Genomic DNA, 21,121 nt, shown 5'->3' with positions numbered 1-21,121 from the left:
TGAGAAGTCATTGTGAATTCTTTCTGTAAGGGGGTGGGGCTTAGCACTCCCTGATTGAGAAGTGGAGGTACTCCATTGCTTAGATCTCTGCATACCCTGAGATTGTAATCTTGGGGGGGGGGGTGTTTCCCCTGGGTCTAGTTTGAGATGTCCTTGAGGGTGCTGAAAGGACCAAAGTTTTGAGGGGCAATGCCTACTAAATCTTGAGGTTGCACTTGCAAAAAACCTTTGACTGTCTGCATAGACTTAGCCTTTTCTTCAGTCTTTTTTAAAATCTCTTCTACTTTGGTGCCAAACAGATTGTCCTTGTTCAGAGCAGCATCTAATAATTTTCATTTGACTTTGTTTGGCAAGGTCTGCTCCTTAAGCCAGGCATGCCTTCTAAGTACAGAACCTGTGACTGCTGCCCTGCAAGATGCTTCTAGGGTGTCAAACCCACATTTCAGGGTATGCTTCCAGACTTGGCTTGCAGAACGCATAAGCTCCTGTAATTCTTTATTTTCTGCACAGTCAGGAAAAGTAGATCATTTTTGCTTAATAAGTTTCATAGTATGGTACTGGTATTTCAGCATGTGGAGCTGACAATTTAATGCTCTAATGGCGAGAGGTGCAGAGTTGTATACTTTTCTACCCCATCTGTCTAAAGCTCAGGAACCCCTGTCCGAGGGGATGGGATTCTTAGCTGTAGTTGGTTTATTCCTTTAGGTCCTTGGGAGAAGACCTCTGGATCAGCAGTAGGATTTTTGAAGAGAAATTTGTGCTAGTCAGGGACTCTGTAGTACCTGTCAGGTTTCCTTGGAGCAGGGGGTAAAGTATCAGGAGTTAGACTGGATTCCATAAAGACATCATCCACAACATCCAGAAAGTACAGCTGTGTACACTTACCATAAATGTAGATGTTCGAGTGTATTCACTGTTGCAGTCCTCACAATTGGTTTATCTGCTTGCAGTAGCCATCAGTCGGCCCGATTATCAAAGTCTTGGGTCCTGCATCGGTTGCTGTCTCATCTTCCATGCCAACAGGTAGTCAGGGGTATGAAGCATGCAGCCGATGCCATTACATCAGTTTTTCTTGCCCCAGATGTCAGGTGCCCCCTAATGGGAAACAATTAAATATATATATACACATATATATATATATATATATATATATATATATATATATATATATATATATATATATCAATAGTAGATCCAAACAGGAGTCACCACACGGAGAAGTCAAGTAAAACGTTCTTTATTTTTCCATAAAACCACACAAGCGCTTTCACGTAGATACACTACGCTTCATCAGGTGTAAATATTAAAAACAAGTGAACTATTTTTATACTTAACTTTTCGGCGGGAAAATCAACAAACCAGATCTCAATTGACAATTAATTAAAACAGTTTGTATTGCATTTAAAACGGCAATGACCTAACTTTAAACAAATGGTAGAAATTCTATCTCAAAAGTCATTCAATAACAAAAATACCCAGTATTCTTTAAGTACAATGACACACAACTATAATATAGCAAAGACATTGCAACACTAAGTCATTTTTGTTTTAAATAAATTAAAACCAATCAATATTAGCTTGCAGTTTTCCAAACGCTTGTATAAAGTATAATATAACTCCATGCTCGTTTGCCTAGTATTACTGTGTTCCTATAACAAGAAACACATAATGCCACATTGAAGTCCGCTGGACATTCAGAAAACCGGCAGAAACACCGTTTAAACCTAGATCAACGTACAACATGGAATCTAAGCGACTCAAAAAACAGTATACCTTTTTAAACAATACTACTGAAAGAATAACATTAAAACCTTCAAATAGGTTAAAAGCAAGCATCAAACAACCATCGGACTTCAAACTCTTAGAGCCTAAACATCATCCAGTAATGTCGCTAACTCGCAACGTCCCAAATAACCAACAAGCTTATAGTTTGTACCCTTGTAACTAATGGTAATTAAAAAATAATGATTAATAAAATCTCAAAGCAAAAAACAAAATATATAGTGGCCAAGCTACTCACCATATAAATCATAACCCATACATTTCAGCCATTGCCCAAAAGCAAAACGAGAACAGCCAGGCTCAGGGACATTTGTATACAAGGTCATCTGGCAGCCGAAACTGGCTACTCACTCATTTAATACTCTCCAGACCTCTGCCGCTATCACATGCAGCTACAGGACAAGGCATGTAACAGAGATACCCAGTAGATAAACAACAACCATATCCAAGCTTGTTAAAAAGAGATACTTAGCTGCTAGATAGCTGAAAAAGTCAAAAGACAGCGCACAATACCAAAACAAATTGGCATTCAAGCCTCGTCCAGCAGTGTCACGTGACCCATAACATCCCAAACAACCAACAAGCCCTTATAGCTAAAATAATTAAAATATAATTAGTAGAATCTCAAAACAAAACCAAAATATGTAGTGGCTAAGTTACTCACCATATAAAGCGTTACCCATATATTTCGGCCATTGCCCAGAAACAAAACAAGAACAGCCAGGTTCAACGATATCTATATTCAGGTCGACTGACAGCCAAAGCTGTCTGCTCAATCATCTGATACTCTCCAAACCTCTGCCGCTACCACATACAACTACATGGCAAGGCATATGACAAAGATATCCGGCAGATAAACTGCAGATAAACTGCAATCATATCCAGGCTTATTAAAAAGAAATATATAGCTGCTAAATAGCTGAAAAGGTCAAAAAACAGCACACAATACTAAGACAAAATTAGCGTTCAGAATCAATATCAAACAAGCACAGACCCTATTCAAGGCAGCATAAATAACCACTAAGAACGAAAACACAATGTTCATGCTATCGAACCACAACCAAACTTCCTAAAATGAGAATTAAACACCAAGTCCATCAAAACCAAAAAATCCAAAGAATGACTCAACGTCAAAAAAATTTTTTTTTGACTATATAAATGTCTACATCATCATAGCCATCAAACTAAAAATAAAAATAATAAAGTTTATGAACATTTTTTTAAAAAATAATAATAAAATAACTTATCTAATTAAACTAAATATCAAATAGCATACACACATTAGATGTTCAATATTTCTTTCGATTATCCAAAATGGGTTTAACAGATACTGAATAATTAATACCTGGGGTCATATGTGCCTTTAAGATGAAAATCCATTTCAATTCTCTGATGGCTAACTGGTTATTATTATCTCCTGCTCTAGGATTTAGAGGCAACATTTCCAGTACTTTAAAACCAAAAGTATGACTAGAATGCTCCATGACATGTTTAGCTAGGGCATTAGAATCTTTCTCTTTCCTGATGTCATAACAGTGGTTATAAACCCTGTCACGTAGCCGTCTCTTGGTTAGGCCGACGTAAAATGCGTCACATAAATTGCATGTAGCTAAATATATCAGACTGCTACTATTGCAATCACTATAAAATCTTGGGATAAAGGAGAAAATGCCCTCAGGATGTATAAAACTAGTATTTTTAGAAATAAATGGACACATTGAACATCCACCACATGGAGAGGTACACAATTTCTCATGAACAATGCTATTAGATGGAGATATATGCTCCGAGCATAGAATTTCTTTCATGTTCTGAGAAGTTCTGTAAGTAAATCTAGGATATTCTCCAACTATAGTTTTTGTAAAGGTGTCTGTAACCAACACATTCCAGTTTCTAATAATGATCTTATTTAAATTAAAACTGTCACTGGTAAAATTAGTAACATAACTTAATTTGTCTGTAAACTTATCTTTAACTGCAATGCATTTCTTGTTGCCACCTATATTTCTAACAATAGCTGTGCCACCAGGGTCATAATATTTGTCTATGAATCGCTGTTTGCAATCTGTAAACATCTTAAGGGGATAACCTCTTTCCCTAAACAACACCTCTAAGGTGTTTATTTCTCTCTCTAGAGAGTCACTGTGCTCGCAGATTCTAAAGATTCTATGCATTTGACTAGATATTATTCCTTCAAAGGTATACCTAGGGTGCATGCTACTAAAGTGTAGCAGCGTATTCCTCCAGGTTGGCTTCCTATATAGAGATGTAATAATCCTGTCATCCTTAAACTGTAGTTGTAGATCTAAAAAATGTATCTTGGCATGGGAGGTCTCCACTGTAAATCTTAAAAAAGGAGACGTATTCTCCAGTTCATTGACAAATCTAATACAATCTGACTCAGTGCCATCCCATACAAAAAGGACGTCATCCACAAATCTTTTATAAATTCTCACTTTTTTAAAGTCAGGATGGTTAAATAGATGTTCTTGTTCCCAGTTATACACAACCAAATTGGCATAACTATTTGCACAGGGGGTTCCCATAGCAACCCCCCACTTTTGCAAATAAAGTTGATCCTGGAACAAAAAAACATTATTACTGAGTATAACATCAAGGAGATAATGAATAAGGATCATCCTGTTGTTACTATAACCAGACAAAGTGGCCAAGACTTCATCAATCGCCTGAAGCCCAAGCTCATTAGGGATGCAGGTAAAAAGATTTTTAACATCCATTGTCACTAGTAACAATGGTACATCCTTACTCTTGAAGTCATGTTCTTTCAGAGACTCAATTAGTTGGTACGAGTCACTTAGAATATGTGGGATACGGTCCACTAAAGGTCTTAAGATACTTTCTACAAAAGAAGAGATGGTACAAGTTACCCAGTTGTTACTCGAGACTATTGGTCTCATGGGTATCGGTCTAAGGCCCTTATGTATCTTAGGTAAACCTTTAATCAAAGGAATGACAGGATATTCTATAAAAAGATATTCATACAGTTCACAGCTAATCTGTCCCCCTAACAAAAGATCATATAAGTCAGCATGTACAGTTTTAATAATCTTCTGACATTTCATATTACTGATTCTCTCATAGACAGTATCTTCTGATAAAAGATCCATCATAGCTAGACCATAGTCTAGAGAGTTCATTATAACTATGACTCCACCTTTATCAGCTGGTTTGATAATGTCAGTATTCCTTTTTAGAGATAATAATGAATCTTGTTCTGCTTTAGACATGTTAAAAAAGCAGCATCTTTTTTTATGTTGAGCAAACCAACTATAAAAGTCAGATTCACATATTTTTAAAAAGCTCTCAACATTATGTGGCATACTAGGTATAAAACTGCTCTTTACTCTAAAGAAATGTTTGACCTCATTAGTATTGACTGCACTGTTATTCTTAAACAAAACCTTAAGAGAAACATTACGACAAAACAGTCTTAAATCAACCAGAACATCATTAAGGGAGCTTGTTTGAGAAGGTATAAAATTAAGACCTTTCTCTAAAAGAGAAACATCTGAGTCAGATAAACTGTATGTTGAGACATTATATATAAGGGAGTTCAATTTCGCTGTTTCCTTGATGCTGGATACCTTTCTTCGGAGCCTTTTCTTTTTCTTGGTCCTCTGCTGTGAGAGCGACCACGCCACCCCACACGTTCCTTCACTGGAAATGGTAAAAAAGTATTCATTGTGGGAGCAGACTCCTTCGGTCTTGCCCCTGCAGAAAAAAAGGGAGCGGCAGCTTGCTGGTTGGGTGGAGGTGTATCATTTGAGCAATGGGCATCACTGGTGACCACTGAAGAATAGGAAGGTTGATTATTATATGTTGTATGGTTAGTCTTCTGGACACTGGTCACTGATAATGATGGCAATGGATCTGAAGAAACATAGTTCAAAGGCACATTAGCAGAAAGCTCAGAGTCAGTGTTCATATCTGGATTTGTCATAGTAGAAACTCCTTGTGGTTGAGAATTGTTATTTTTTGGCCAAATAAAAATCTGACCTGTGGCAAAATCTTTGGCATCTCTCTGAATCTTCCTCTGCTTCACTATTTTAAACGTTCACTAAATGAATGAACTTGATTCAGGATATCATCAAGTCTCTTGGTGAAGTATTCACTAGAGAATTTATCAAGAATGTCTTTATGTTGAAGTTCTATCTTCTTTCTTAATGATGCTTCTAGTGGGGCAAAATATTCCAATAACAAGTTCATATAGCTGAAGCCCAACTGTATGTTTAGGTCTTGCCACTTCCTCAACAATACAGGATGAGAGTTACCATAAGAAGGCATACAAAAGACACGCATGCCTCTAGGTATGATTTTAAAATGAATGCATGCCTCTAAATGAAGCCTTTGCCACACATATCTTTGCAGTTGATACAAATCATCTTGAAATGATCTTGTAAGTTTGTTAAATTCAACTACAGACTCACCGGTAGAAGGTTGTGGTGTAACACTCGCTAAATTATTCAATTCCAGAGTCAATAAAGGATTTTCAGCATTATACTTAATCAAGTCCCAGGTTGTAAAAGCTGGTGTCCTCGTCTCTGGAGTGAAGTCTAGTTCGATGTCAGTTGATTCCATGAGTAAAAGTCGCCGGCAGCACCAAGCAAGAAGTAAAAATATATGTAGAACTGCAGCAACAAAACAAAGACTCCGTTTGGAAAAAAAGAACCAAAATACCAATAGTAGATCCAAACAGGAGTCACCACACGGAGAAGTCAAGTAAAACGTTCTTTATTTTTCCATAAAACCACACAAGCGCATTCACGTAGATACACTACGCTTCATCAGGTGTAAATATTAAAAACAAGTGAACTATTTTTATACTTAACTTTTCGGCGGGAAAATCAACAAACCAGATCTCAATTGACAATTAATTAAAACAGTTTGTATTGCATTTAAAACGGCAATGACCTAACTTTAAACAAATGGTAGAAATTCTATCTCAAAAGCCATTCAATAACAAAAATACCCAGTATTCTTTAAGTACAATGACACACAACTATAATATAGCAAAGACATTGCAACACTAAGTCATTTTTGTTTTAAATAAATTAAAACCAATCAATATTAGCTTGCAGTTTTCCAAACGCTTGTATAAAGTATAATATAACTCCATGCTCGTTTGCCTAGTATTACTGTGTTCCTATAACAAGAAACACATAATGCCACATTGAAGTCCGCTGGACATTCAGAAAACCGGCAGAAACACCGTTTAAACCTAGATCAACGTACAACATGGGATCAGCAGTAGGATTTTTGAAGAGAAATTTGTGCTAGTCAGGGACTCTGTAGTACCTGTCAGGTTTCCTTGGAGCAGGGGGTAAAGTATCAGGAGTTAGACTGGATTCCATAAAGACATCATCCACAACATCCAGAAAGTACAGCTGTGTACACTTACCATAAATGTAGATGTTCGAGTGTATTCACTGTTGCAGTCCTCACAATTGGTTTATCTGCTTGCAGTAGCCATCAGTCGGCCCGATTATCAAAGTCTTGGGTCCTGCATCGGTTGCGGTCTCATCTTCCATGCCAACAGGTAGTCAGGGGTATGAAGCATGCAGCCGATGCCATTACATCAGTTTTTCTTGCCCCAGATGTCAGGTGCCCCCTAATGGGAAACAATTAAATATATATATATACATATACATATATATATATATATATATATATATATACATATATATATATATATATATATATATATATATACATATATATATATATATATATATATATATATATATATATATATATATATATATATATATATATATATATATATATATATATATATATATATATATATATATATATATATATATACACATATATACATACACATATATATATATATACACATATATATATATATATATATATATATATATATATATATATATATATATACACACACATATATATATATATATATATATATATATATATATACATACATGTACATACACCAAAAAGATTTTAAGCATAAAGGAGAATGGAGGTATAGCCAAAAGAAGTCAGGGGGCTGGAGGGAGGATAACCAGGACTGCAACCGTGAATACACTCGAACATCTACATTTATGGTAAGTGTACACAACTGTACTATGTTCTTCATGTTTCACTGTTGCAGTCAACACATTTGGGTAGATTCCCAAAGTTAAGGATGGGAGGAGGAATTTAGCTAGCATTAGGACCATCTATAAGGCCCTGCAAGACTGCAGTGGCAAAGCCAGCTCTAGATTAAGAGAAAATTGGCAAATGGTAATACTTGGTGAAAGTATGTACAGAACCCCAGGAAGCAGCTTCTAGGATGTCCCTGGTAGGGACACCTCTGAGAAAGGCTGTAGAGGTAGATGTAGATGTAGATGCAGCCCTGGTTGAGTGTGGTCTTATCCCCTGTAGGATATATTTTACATGGTGCTTATAGCAGAAATGACTGCAATGGCCTATCCATTTAGAAAAGGTTTGCTTTGAAACGGCCTTTCCTTCTGCACCTGCAGCAAATGCCACCAGCAGTTGTTCAGATTTCCTTTGAGGTTTAGTTCTGTCCAAGTAAAATCTAAGTTGTCTGTGCACATCTAAGGAGTGCAGTATCCGTTCCCCTTTGTTCTGTGGATTAGAAAAGAAGGTTGGCAAATGAATGGACTGATTAAGAGCCACACTGGATACTACTTTGGGCATGAAGGAGGGATTGGTCCTGAGGGACACCCTGTCCGCATGAAAGATGATGAAAGGCTCCACTGCCATAAGGGCCTGTAATTCAGATACCCTTCTTGCTGAAGTGATTGCTAAAAGGAAGGCTGTTTTCCAGGAAAGGAATTTTTAACTCTGCGCTTGCAGCTGGCTCAAAAGGAGGTGGAGTGAGTTTTTCCAATAAAACAGTTAAGGTTCCAGGCAGGAGATGGAGCTCTCCTGGGACGACTTAAGTTTTTGGCCCCTGTGAAGAACTGCTTGAGTAGTGAATGAGAGAAGAGGGGTGGTTCTGTGCTGTATTGAGCTGAAATGGCTGAGGCATGAATTTTGATGGAGGAAAAAGAAAGGCCTTTGTGAAGCATCTCAGTTAAGTACTGCAGAATCTGGGGTAAATTGGGTGCTGCTGTGCCCATCCCTAGAGTTTGGTTCCAGGCCCAGAATCTTTTCCATTTTTCAGCATAAGATTTTCTAGTACTAGGCCTCCTTGCCTCCAAAATGACATCCAACACTTGTTTACTGAGGGATGGACGTCTGTATCTTTCCCTTTGAGGTCTGTCTGTAATTGGAAAGAACCAATTCTTAGTTGGCCAGTTTCTGCTAAATCTAGGAGGCTGAACCTGTAAGAAATCCTTCACTGTTTGCATAGATTTTGCCTTATCCTCCATTTTCTTTAATACCTCTTCTGCCTTAACTCCAAATAACACATCCTGCTGCAAAGGTGCATCCAATAATTTTGCTTTAACATGATCTGGTAACGTATGTTCTTTTAACCAAACATGTCTTCTAATGACAGAGCCTGTAACTGCTGCTCTGCAGGAGGCCTCTTGAGAATCAAAACCACATTGCAAAGTATGCTTTCCCACTTGTTCGGCTGCATGCAATAAATCCTGCATTTCTTAAATTAGGAGGATCTGATTCTGGAAGCATTTTTTGTTTTAACTGAGACAGGAACAATTGCTGATATTTTAGCATGTGAAACTGGCAATTTAATGCGCTCATTGCTACAGTTGCGGACGTATATACTTTCTTTCCCCATCTGTCTAATGCTCTGGAATCTCTGTCAGAGGGAACTGGATACTTGGCTGATGAGGCCTTAACCCCTTTGGGTCCCTGAGAAATAGTTTCAGGGTCAGCTACAGGGCTTTTATACAGAAATTTATGTGAGTCAGGGACTCTGTAGTATCTTTCAGGTTTAACAGGGGTTGGAGGTAAGGAATCAGGATTTAAGCTGGATTCAGTATACACATCATCCACAATATCTAACACTGGCGGAATAGCAAGGGGTCTGTGTTGAGGTAATAAAAGGAAGTCTCTGAGCCTTTTCTTGGATTCTGAGTAATCCTGGCCTTCCCAGTGGAAATGCTCCCTCATAGTATGTAGGGTTTCCCCAAAGGAGTAGTTCTCAGGCGGTGAGGCTGATGGAACTGATTCCTCAGCATCAGAATCCTCATAAGGGGGTAAAGAGTGTCCTAGGTCTGAGGATGAATCAGAAGAGATGGACACCTGGTCGGATGAGCCATAGTCTGCATCCTGTCTAGGCCTTTTATCAGGAAGGGGATGGGACCCCCTGATTAGAGTGATTAGGTCTTCGGAAATTTTGAGCATTTGTTTCTTAGGCATGGAGGCCTGTCCTGGAAACTGTCCTGGAGAATGCTGTATTTGTTTCTTTGATTTCAAAGGAGGCTTAGACTTAGCTGAGGGTTTAATGCTTAACTGAGTCGGTCTGAAGACACCCTCTGAAGCTGTGGGTTGCTCAGCTACTCCAGATCCCTCTGAAAGGTTAGTCTCGGTAGGCTGAATAACTTGTGCGTCCGAAGATCTAGCCATCTCCACGTGGGAGAGGCGGCCTGTGGTTCTACAAAAGCAGTAGTCAGGGGCTGCGAAGGCACCTCGCTAAAAACCAGAGAACCGGCGACCGGCCTAGAAGAGGCTTCGTCAGTTTTGGGCCTCGGATGCCTATCCTTGTCTTTGCGCTTTTTGTGTATTCCGGTCGTCGGAAGTTCCGACTGCATGGTATAATTGAATTTTCTACCAAAATAATGTCGAGCAAAATCAAACCGACGTTTAATAGTGCGCTTGTTAAACCTAGCACAAAACAGACAACCAGTGATGTCGTGGTCTGGGCCTAGGCATGGGATACAATAGGAATGGAAATCCTTATGAGGTATTTGCTTCCCACAAGAAATACGGACATTGGTCTGAGGCAAGAAAAAGTTTCCCCAACAGGGTACTTAGCTTTGTAGAAGACTTCGGTTCTGGATTCGGAATGAAAATCGCAGGAGACGGCCAACCGGCACTTGCGAACTGGTTTTGCTTCGGGCACCGCGCGGCAAGAAAGACTGAAGAAAATGGCGTCGGCTGCATCTTGTATATCCCTGTCGCACTGACGTCAGGGAGGAGGCGACAGCAACTGACGCCGGACCAAGACTTTGGAACTCAGGCCGACTGGGGAACCGCCTGACGGCAGGATAACCCAAGTGTAATGACTGCAGCAGTGTAACACTATGAACATCAGGAAGAACATCAATTACATCTGACATGATGGAGGCACAATGGATAGAGGTATGTTTTTCTGTCTCTTAATTTTGGCACAATCTAGAATTAAGCACACTATCATCACTAAAAAAAAAAAATCCAACCACTTGTAAGTGAAAACTTCTGTGCAAGACTACAAACATTCACACTAGGTGAGAACAGGTGAAAATCACATCAATACATGTACTGAAAACAGGAGGCAGCCACCAAGAAATGGCTGGCAATACTCCTTCCCACTGTTCAGCCATTTATTGAAGGATCTTCAATGGACTTCTCTTTTCAACGAAAATACAGTCACTTAACATGAGTAAATGCATCCAACACATTTAAGATAAAAGTGCTAATACATTGAAAACAGTCTTTCAACTTCACAGACTATAAAACTACTGATTTCATGTAAAATAACACTTGCCAATCGAGCAGGCTGCTGACCAAACTTGACTTGATGAGTGACAGCTTTAATAAACTTCTGCTGCTTAGCTCCCTTCTTGTTCTTCAGACCAAAAGTCTTGTCCTAAAATCAGGAAAACAAATATGCCGTATTAAAATATATTCGACTAAGTTAAACATGTGACCATTTTCTCCCTGCAGTAACAGTTGAAGTCTAAGAGTTGTAAAATAAGTATTTTAAATGCACATTAAAGGAGATTTTTCTAAGGTACACTGGAAAAGTGTGTGTGTGGTGGGGGGGGGCTAAAGAGAGATCCAACACCCCTCAACAAATAATTGCAACTTACATAAAGAGTAACATTACTCACAGAAAGCAAAATACATATTTAACTTTGTACTGCATACATATTTTACTTTTGTACAAACAACGGCAATGACTTCAAAGTAGCCTAAATATAAAGCTTAAACATAAGCAGCATAGCAGTATACATTTGTTAAATCAAAAGTAAATTATAACAGTACTAAAGAAGAAAACTTAATCAACCAGCAGAATCCAGGTAACCTGTTTTACAAGTCTGATTCCACAACCAGCCCACACAATTAGTTTTCTTCTAGCAACTTAAAAGCATCTTGTATCATATGTGCCTCAGCAATATCTACATGAAAATGCTGGCCTTCTCTGCTACCACCATAATCAACACTTTAGATCCTATACTTAGCACAGCATCTGACATGACCCAATGATGGGAGCAGCAGTGTCAGTTATGTTCGGGGATTAAACCTGCTGATGGCTAAAATGTAATGCAATGAAACTAAAGAGGTAGGGGGATCAGAAAAATTAAAATCAGGATCAGACCTCAAAGAGATTAACATTTGCAGTAAGCTGTTAACTTAAGCAATGGCATTACCCTAAGAAGGGGTAATGCTTGCAGCTTGACCACAGCTTCTGAAAAAGTAACTGTTTTTTGATTATAAACCAATAAAACCAAACGTAGATATTGCTTAATGGACAAATTTCTTGCAGTATTACATTATCTAGAGCTTTGCTTCAATAACAATGTTTACAGAGGATTGAGTTTTTGTCTGTGTATAAAGTAAATGGGATTTTGGGTCCCAGTTTTTACTTACTCGCACATCCCTGCAGAAATAAATACATCTTTCAAAGTTCAAAGTCCTTGATGGCATATAACATGCATTCTGCATCCAGTGTGCGGGTGACAACATGAATATGAATAAATTACTGTGTACGGAAATGTTTCCAGTTTCAAATGTCAATTTTAAGATACTGCTTACCAGAATAGCAGCAGCTATTTATCCTTTCAATGGACCCTTCTGTTGCGGATAAATCCTTATGCTGTAGAGCTAACTTAATACAATGTTGTACATAATTGCACAGAATGGAACTGTATATGCATGTGATGGTGGGAGGGGACACAAATGCACTAATTCACATGGGTTCATAGGTTGGTACTAGGATATCGGCCCTAGGGCCTATACAAGCCTAGCCATAACAATTCCATGGATATTTCTTCCCACAATATTTACTTCTCTACATTTTCTTTAAGTCCTCTCCAAAGTGATTCGGTTTTCCATTCCCACATATTTTCTGATATGACTGTCAGTGTGTGTGTAGAGGAATAAAAAGGAAAGAATTGTTTGCTGGATGTGGGACAGCTACGAACTTAATGCATGCATCTTTTGGGATAGACAACTGTAGTACCCCCTGCTTTTTATATGTATGCAATGACCACAGGTTTGCATGTTTGGTGAACAAGCTCAGCTTCTACTGGCCACTGAAAAACTTAAATGCCACAGATCCCATTATGGAAACCACAAGGGTCCATGTAATACTTAAATTTCTTACTGCAATCCAGGTGAGTGGGATTCAGTTACTGGCCCCGGCACTGCAAAAGCCAGACAGAGAGGGAAAGAAGTGAAAGGGAATGACATGTTCATCTCACCTGTCGGGTTGACAAGGGTGGCAGGCACTCCATAAGCACACAGGGAAGGGTGATTTCTCCAGTTTAGATTGGGAAAAACCACTTCCAGTGCTTGAAGGAAGGCGGCAGGGGTGGATGCTAGCAATGTAGCTTGCAGAAATGAGGGAAAACCAGTGCTGACAGTCCACTGCACATCCCACTTCAGCTATGTGAGCCAGGAGTTTCTGGGGAACATAGGGACCATCACCTGACAGCGGTCCAAATAATGGCCCCTACCAGTCAACCCTTGCCCCTGTGATGGGGAGCAAATGGTATGACTGACCAGGAAGGAAAGGATATTGACAGACAGCCACGACAAAGAGCGTCAACAAAATTTCTAACGAGATATGAACTGACAGGTTATGATTAAGTAAACGCGAGTACATATGAAATATGAAACTGCCACATTTCATGGTATTGGTAGTGGTTTTACTGAGGACAAGATCCTTTTCTGTTAAGGTCACCAAAAAAGAAGTTATGTACCTACCGTAACGTTCCATGTTAGTTGTCTTCATCTCGCCTTCTTTCTTGCTTGTTGGGATCAGAGCCAACCCTCTGCTCCGACTCTGCCATCTTCTATAGCTAGAGAGCTGTTTACTGGCTCAAAGCTACCCCTTATATCCCATGATGCCTAGCGCTAGCTACCCAGATCATGTTTGAAATGGCTAACTCTAGCTATAGCTATATAATGAACCTCTCCAAACAAAAAGTTGAGCATACTTGTCATATACTCTAAGTCAGTAGAGGAAACGAACCAGAGAACACTCAGCCAGTGAAATCTGAACTCCTCTCGGTCCAATAGGGGGGAACGCAAGGAAGAAGGCGAGATGAAGACAACTAACATGGAACGTTATGGTAGGTACACAACTTCTTTATGTTAAGTTGTCTATCTCGCCTTCGTTTCTTGCTTGTTGGGACAGCATCCCTAGCACCTACAATCCTGGACGGCTCATTGGAACAGACTTTTCAGAACAGTGGAACCAAAGTTAGCTCTACTCCTGGAGACCATATCTAACTTGTAATGAGAAATAAAGGTATGAGGATTTGCCCACGTAGCAGCTGCACAGATAGAGTCCATGGGCAGCCTGGACTGGAAGGCTACGGAGGTGGCCAAAGCCCTAGTAGAATGACCTTTCGGTTTGACAGGCAAGTCTTTGTTTCTTAGTTGATAGATGAAGGTAATAATGTGAGACAACCACCTTGATAAGTTCACTTTGGAAACTGGGAGACCTTGTTTGCCCCTAGCATAGGAAAGGAAAGGTTGGTCCGACTTCCTTATATCCTTCGTTCTATGCAGGTAAAAATGCAATTGTCTATGAACATCCAATTGGTGTAATTTGTATTCTGCCTTGTTGGTGTGGTTAGGGAAAAACACAGGGAGGTCTATGGATTGGTTTAGATTATTTTCTGAGCAGACTTTCGGAAGGAAAGAGGGATTAGTCCTCAGAGCAACCCTGTCCTTATGAAAAACTAAGTACGGAGGACGAACACTTAGTGCCTGATGTTCAGAGACGCGTCTGGCTGAAGTAAGAGCTACCAGAGAGTTTTCCAAGATAGGAACTTAATGGAACAGAATGCTGCCGGTTCCAAAGGGGGCATAATCAAGGAGGTTAGTACCAAATTAAGATCCCAAGGAGGAGGGGGATCTCTCACTGGGGGCCTAAGGAGAGTGTTCCCTCTGAGAAAAGCTTTACACAGCTTATGAGACATAATGTTTACATTAGACAACCCAACATGAAAGTTAGAGATGGCCGCCAATTGAACCCTGATTGCAGCAGAAGCGGACCCAGAATGAAAAAGTTCTGCTAGGAACTCCAAGATTTCGTGAACTGGGGCTGAAAAGGGATCTATGTTCCTAGCCTCTGCCCAACAAGAGAAGCGTTTACATTTGCTAGCACAAGTCTTTCTAGTGGCGGACTTGTGAGAGGAGACAATCTCACGAACGACCGTGGAAATGCTGGGAAGCCTGGCTAGGGTTGGAAGTGGATCAACCAAGCTGTGAGCTAGGGTGTTTGGAGGGACTGATTCAGCTTGCCTGACTGATGAATCAGCAGGTCTGGAATAGGATCCAGAGTCCACGGCTGCTCGAGAAGTTAACGGTGCAGGAACAGAAACCATATCTGTCGTGGCCAGTAGGGGGGCAAAAAGGATAATTTTGCAACCCAACAAAATAGTTTTCTGTATGAGTTTAGGTATAAGAGGAAACTGAGGGAAGGCATAAAGAAGTCCCTGAGGCCAATCGTGGACAACAGCGTCTCTGGGAGAGTGACCGGAAAGTGGATAAAGGGAGAAGTATTTGCTGCATTTGCTGTTGAAGGGGGTGGCAAAAAGATCGTAGCAAGGCTGTCCCTATTTGCAGAAGATCAGATCCGCAACTACCCGATTCAGAGACCACACGTGAGGCATGAGAATAGATCTGCTGAGCCTGTCCGCTATGACGTTGGACCTCCCAGGGATGTGCGTTGCAATCAGAAATCGTTGGGAGGAGATTGCCCACTGCCAGAGTCTGAGTGCTTCTCAACATAGAGGGTAGGACCTGGTTTCGCCCTGCTTGTTGATATACTACACCACTGACATGTTGTCCGTTTGAACTGCGATGGTCCCAAGCTTGCAACGCTAGGAGCACGGCTCTCATTTCTAAGACGTTTATGTGCAGATGGTACTAGTGAGGCTGCCAAGTGTCTTGGACTGTTCTGCCCTGATAATGTCCCCCCACCCTATCAGGGAAGCATCCGTGGTCACTGTGGCAACCGGAGGGGGCTGAATGAATAGTCTGCCCTGAGACACTAGTGGGGAGACCATCCACCAGGAAAGGTGCCTTTTGCATGTGTCTGTAATCATAATCATGTGGGACATGGGGAGCTGTTGAAAGGACCACTGTATGAACAGAAGCTACTGAAGGATTCTCATGTCAAAGCAGGCCAGAGGGATCAGAAGAATTGCCGCTGCCATGGAACCCAGAGTTTGAAGAACTAACCTGACTTGAACCCTTTTGCACTGCATGAGGATATGAACTTGCTGGCGAATTGTGGCCACCCTGTCTGGTGGTAGCCTTGAGGACATACTCCTTGTGTCTAAGTCTGCTCCTATATAGGAAATAGATTGACAGGGCAACAAGGCAGATTTTTCGAAATTTACAGTAATGCCTAGCTGGGAGCAGATTGTGATTGTGTAGTCCCTGGCTTGCAGAAGTTGATGCCTGGTAGTAGCAGTGAGGAGCCAGTCATCTAGATATGGAAACACCTGGAATCCTTGACGTCTCAGGTGAGCCATGACCACTGCCATACATTTGAACACCCTGGGGGCTGTGGTGAGACCAAAGGGCAGAGCTCTGAACTGGTAATGACTGGCTCCCAGCCGGAAGCAAAGGAATTTCCTGGAGTGCCTGTCCATTTTGATGTGATAGTACGCATCCTGGAGATCTATGGAGCACATCCAATTGTCCTCACCCAAAAAGGGTGGAATGGACTGTAGCGTGACCATCCGAAACTTTGTTCTTTGAACAGACTTGTTTAGTCTGCCGAGATCCAAAATCTGTCTCCAGTCCCCTGTCTTTTTTGGTACCAAAAAGAACCTCGAGTAAGTTCTGGATCCGTGTTGGCCTGCCGGGACTTGTTGGATGACTTTTTTTCTAGCAGTTTTGAAGCTTCTATGACTGCTTGGTCCCTCAGATTGGGTGGAACATCTGGAAGGGATTTGCTTGACGGTGAGGGGGGTTGAAAGAAGGGAATTCTGTAACCACCGGATATGATTGAGTGTACCCATTTGTCTTGTGTTAAGTTTAGCCAGGCTTTTGGGTACAGTGAAAGTCTTCCCCCGACTGCCTCCAGAGGCGGGCAGCCGGACAACCATGCAGGGATGCTGGAAGGGCTTCTCAGAGAAAGATTCTCTGCTGCCCTGGTTCTGCGGACCCTCCTCTGCCATGAGGGTGGTGTCTGTTGTTGTTTCCTCCTCTGCCCCTGGAGGAAAAATCGCTACGTGTGTCAGACGAAGCTCCCTGGGATTTTCGAAACCACATTTTACCACTTTTCTGACCCTTGGGGTATGGTCTGGAAGGAGTGGAAAAACAGACTCCCACAGCAGAGAGAGTCTTGCCTTCTTGCTCACACCTAATCAGAGTGTCCTTCACCTGTGGTCCAAAGAGAAAGGAACCATCAAGGGGGGTGTTGGTGAATGATGCTCTAAAGGGTTCCACAAAATTACACAGCCGCATTCATGCACGTCTCCTAAGGGCCACGCCTGTACCTGCGGCTACTTGCACAATCGGCTGCATAGGAAATGAGCCTCATGGAGGAGTTGACTACAGAATTAAGGGTCGCCAGCTGAGAAGCCACTTTAGCTTGAGCCCCTTCAGCTGATGGATCCTGAAGGGTATCTCCGAGCTCTTTAAGGAGATCCCTCTGAAGCCGGGTAAAATGGCATAAGTAATTCAGTGACCTCATAGAAAAGGTCGCTGAAGCAAAAGTTTGCTTCCCGTATCTATCCATGGTCCTAGACTCCTTGTTAGGAGGATGGACAGACGAAGACATTTCCGCCAACTCTTTCTTAGTGGCTGCTGCTACCACCATGGCATCCACAGGAACACCTTTGGTAAAGAACTGCTTGTCAAGGGGTGCAGTGATAAACTTGCCAGTTCTCCTAGGGGTTGGTTCCACTGTATCCGGGGCTGACCAAGCCTTTCGAGCCACTACTGACATGAGTGGATCAAAAGGCGGAGAAACCCAGGAGGTGGAAGGTCGGGAACCGAACGCATCCAGGAATACAGATTCATCCTTGGTAGGGGCTAGGGGATTAAAGTTCCCCCCCTCTGCTTAAGCATTTCTAGGATGTCTGAAAAGGAAACATCTTCAGAGGGGGATCTCGGGGACCCTTCCGATTCATCCAAATCCGTATCCGAAGTGACAGACTCAGGGGAGTCAATGTGCTTCCTCTTGCACTTCTTCTGAGGGGGGCTCCTCTGAATGATCAGGGGAGGCCTCAGAAGAAGAGGAAACACCAAATAGTTTGCCCTGGAGCGCCGGTTCCCCATGCTTGGGGTCTGGAGGAGGGGCAGAGGTTGACGCAGGCACTACAGGGGACGGAGCCGATGGGGTCAATGGTGGAGCTGTCTTAGTGGCCAGCGCTCTCCTCATGACATCGAAGGAGTCCCTGTCACAAAGCAGAGAAGGCTCTGGTTCCGAGGAAATCGGAATCCTTCTCCGCACAGAGGGAGATGGCTCAGAGGCCGATGTAGGAGCCGAGCTCACCTGTGCCACAGCTCCGAGAGGGAGAACGGGGTCGGACAAGGGTCCCATGCCACTCGCCCCCTCGGAGCAGAGGGAGTCTCAGTGCCCAGACCCCTCGACGGACGGCACCATCGAAGGGATCGGAGCAGACGACGGAACAGAAGAAGAAATAGTTATCGGAGCCGACGGTTCCACGATTCGAACCCCAATGAATTCTGGCTCAGAGCTCAATGTAGTCGGAGGAATATCGATAGAAGTGGACAGAGCCGACACCTGTTGAGGAGGGCTGGACAACATCTTGGCAAGTGCCTGTGACTTCAACACCCTAACTACTCTCCCCACGTCGTGATCCGAGAGCCTAGAGGACCGAGAGGAGTGGGAAGATCTTTGACTGCGCTCACTTTGCAGCAGGGGAGACCGAGGAGCCGAATGTATGGATTCTACAGAAGGGGACCTCAACCTCTTGTGGCTCCGCAACGACTCCAAAGATACTGCTGGAGCCGACGGGGAGATAGTTTCCTTGGCAACTGAAGTAGCAGGTAAGGTTTGAACCAATGACGGCTCTGAGCTGGGAGCAGACAGGTTCTGACAGCATGAGTCACACTTCTTGAATTCAGACACCTTGGATACTTTAGACATATCCAACAAATACTTGCAAGGTACTACCCTGATTTGTTTAGCCAAAGAGCCGAACAGCGACAACAAAATACCACAACAGCAACTCGGAATACAAAAACACACAGTAAACTACAGCTAAGGAATTTTTTCTTTTTTTTTTTTTTTTTTTTAAACAAGGAAGCCTCTAACTTAAACGGCTACCTAATACAGATAGAAGGAAAAGCTTAAACTAACCTCCAAGAAGGGATAGGGGTGGGGGAGGGGGAGAACTCTCTAATTTAAACGAGTTCTAAGAGAAGGACTACAAGAACACTCAACTCAAACCCACAGTTATAGACTACAAAAATAAACTCCCAGAAAAAGTACTAATCTGACAAGAAATAGTTCAACAGAAAACTTATACGAGCCTGAGCCAGTTGAAACGACACCTCGCAGCTGAAGCGGCAAACGAGATCTGGGTAGCTAGCGCTAGGCATCATGGGATAAAGGGTAGCCTCGAGCCAGTAAACAGCTCTCGAACTATAGAAGATGGCAGAGTCGGAGCCAAGGGTCGGCTAAGATCCCAACAAGCAAGAAACGAAGGCGAGATAGACAACTTAACATCTACTATTCTAAACTTTTAGTTATGTACTCACCATAACTTTAGATGTTTGGGATCCATCTCGCCTACATTCTGTACTGATGGGCTTGGAGCCGATCCTCGGCTCCGACTCGGCACGCTATGCTATAGAGCGAAGCCTCTTATTGGCTGAGCTATTCTCTATCCCAGGATGCACCACCACTAATCCCCCAGATCTTGTTTGTCCACATTCATGCACACACACATAACTTGTTTATATAACATTGCCAGATGTTTCAAGGTGAAACAATAGAATTCGGCCCGTCCAATCTCTTCTGATCTCCAAGGAAGGGGGAAGGAGGGTGGGTTATTGGGAATGTAGGCGAGATGGATCCCAAACATCTAAAGTTATGGTGAGTACATAACTAAAAGATGTTATGTGATCCTATCTCGCCTACATTCTGTACTGATGGGACAGCGTCCCTTGCACCTAAATCCTGGGCGGCTCACTGGAAAACACTCCTGAGCACTGTGGAACCAAATGAAGCTCGCCCCCGGGATGCCACATCCAATTTGTAGTGGGAAATGAAAGTGTGCGGGGAAGACCACGTAGCCGCAGCACAAATTTCACTAATGGCAAGATTAGAATGGAATGCTATTGAAGTAGCCATAGCTCTTGTAGAGTGAGCTTTGACAGAGGTCGTAAGCTCTTTATTAGAAGAGGAATAAGCTTGACTAATACAGTCCCTGATCCATTTGGCAATAGTGACCTTTGTGACGGCTTTGCCCAATTTATTATCCGAAAAGGACACAAACAATTGATCTGTTTTCCTTGTTTGTTTGGTCCTGTCTAAATAAAAATGCAATTGCTTGTGGACATCCAATGTGTGGAATATGTATTCTGCTTTGTTTGAGTACTTTGGAAAGAAGACTGGAAGTTCTAATGACTGTTGCAGGCAAAAACTGGAACAAACTTTAGGGACAAAGGATGGATTAGGCCTGAGAGATACTCTATCTTTATGAAAAAACAGGTACGGTGGTTTTACAGATAGAGCTTGAAGCTCTGAAACCCTTCTGGCAGAAGTAATCGCGACCAGAAAAGCAGTTTTCCAAGATAGAAATTTCAAATCACATGTTGCTGCCGGTTCAAAGGGGGAGGAGGTTAAGGCACGTAACACCACATCGAGATCCCACGGAGGAGCAGGATGAGAAATCGGAGGTCGTAAAAGCGCAGCACCTTTCATGAAGGTTTTACACAATCTGTTGCTCATTAAAGGTGGGTTTATAGATTCATGAAAATTTGAAATAGCTGCCAATTGGAC

The 21,121-nt window shown here is 41.9% G+C and overlaps 1 protein-coding gene across 1 annotated transcript in view; it reads right to left on the bottom strand.

The window, feature by feature from the left end:
- ZC3H15 (zinc finger CCCH-type containing 15) overlaps positions 1-21,121 on the bottom strand; it is a gene marked incomplete in the record, with an annotated part of 1,627,349 nt that overhangs the window by 1,272,786 nt on the left and 333,442 nt on the right. The window contains 1 exon segment of the mRNA XM_044075122.1: positions 11,441-11,542. Within this exon segment, the coding sequence (XP_043931057.1) occupies positions 11,441-11,542 (102 nt within the window).

Source organism: Protopterus annectens, chromosome 6.part0 (genome assembly GCF_019279795.1).
Source record: "Protopterus annectens isolate FY-2018-M chromosome 6.part0, PAN1.0, whole genome shotgun sequence".
Taxonomy (NCBI): Eukaryota; Metazoa; Chordata; order Ceratodontiformes; family Protopteridae; genus Protopterus; species Protopterus annectens.
This window is presented reverse-complemented; position numbering and strand designations above follow the sequence as displayed.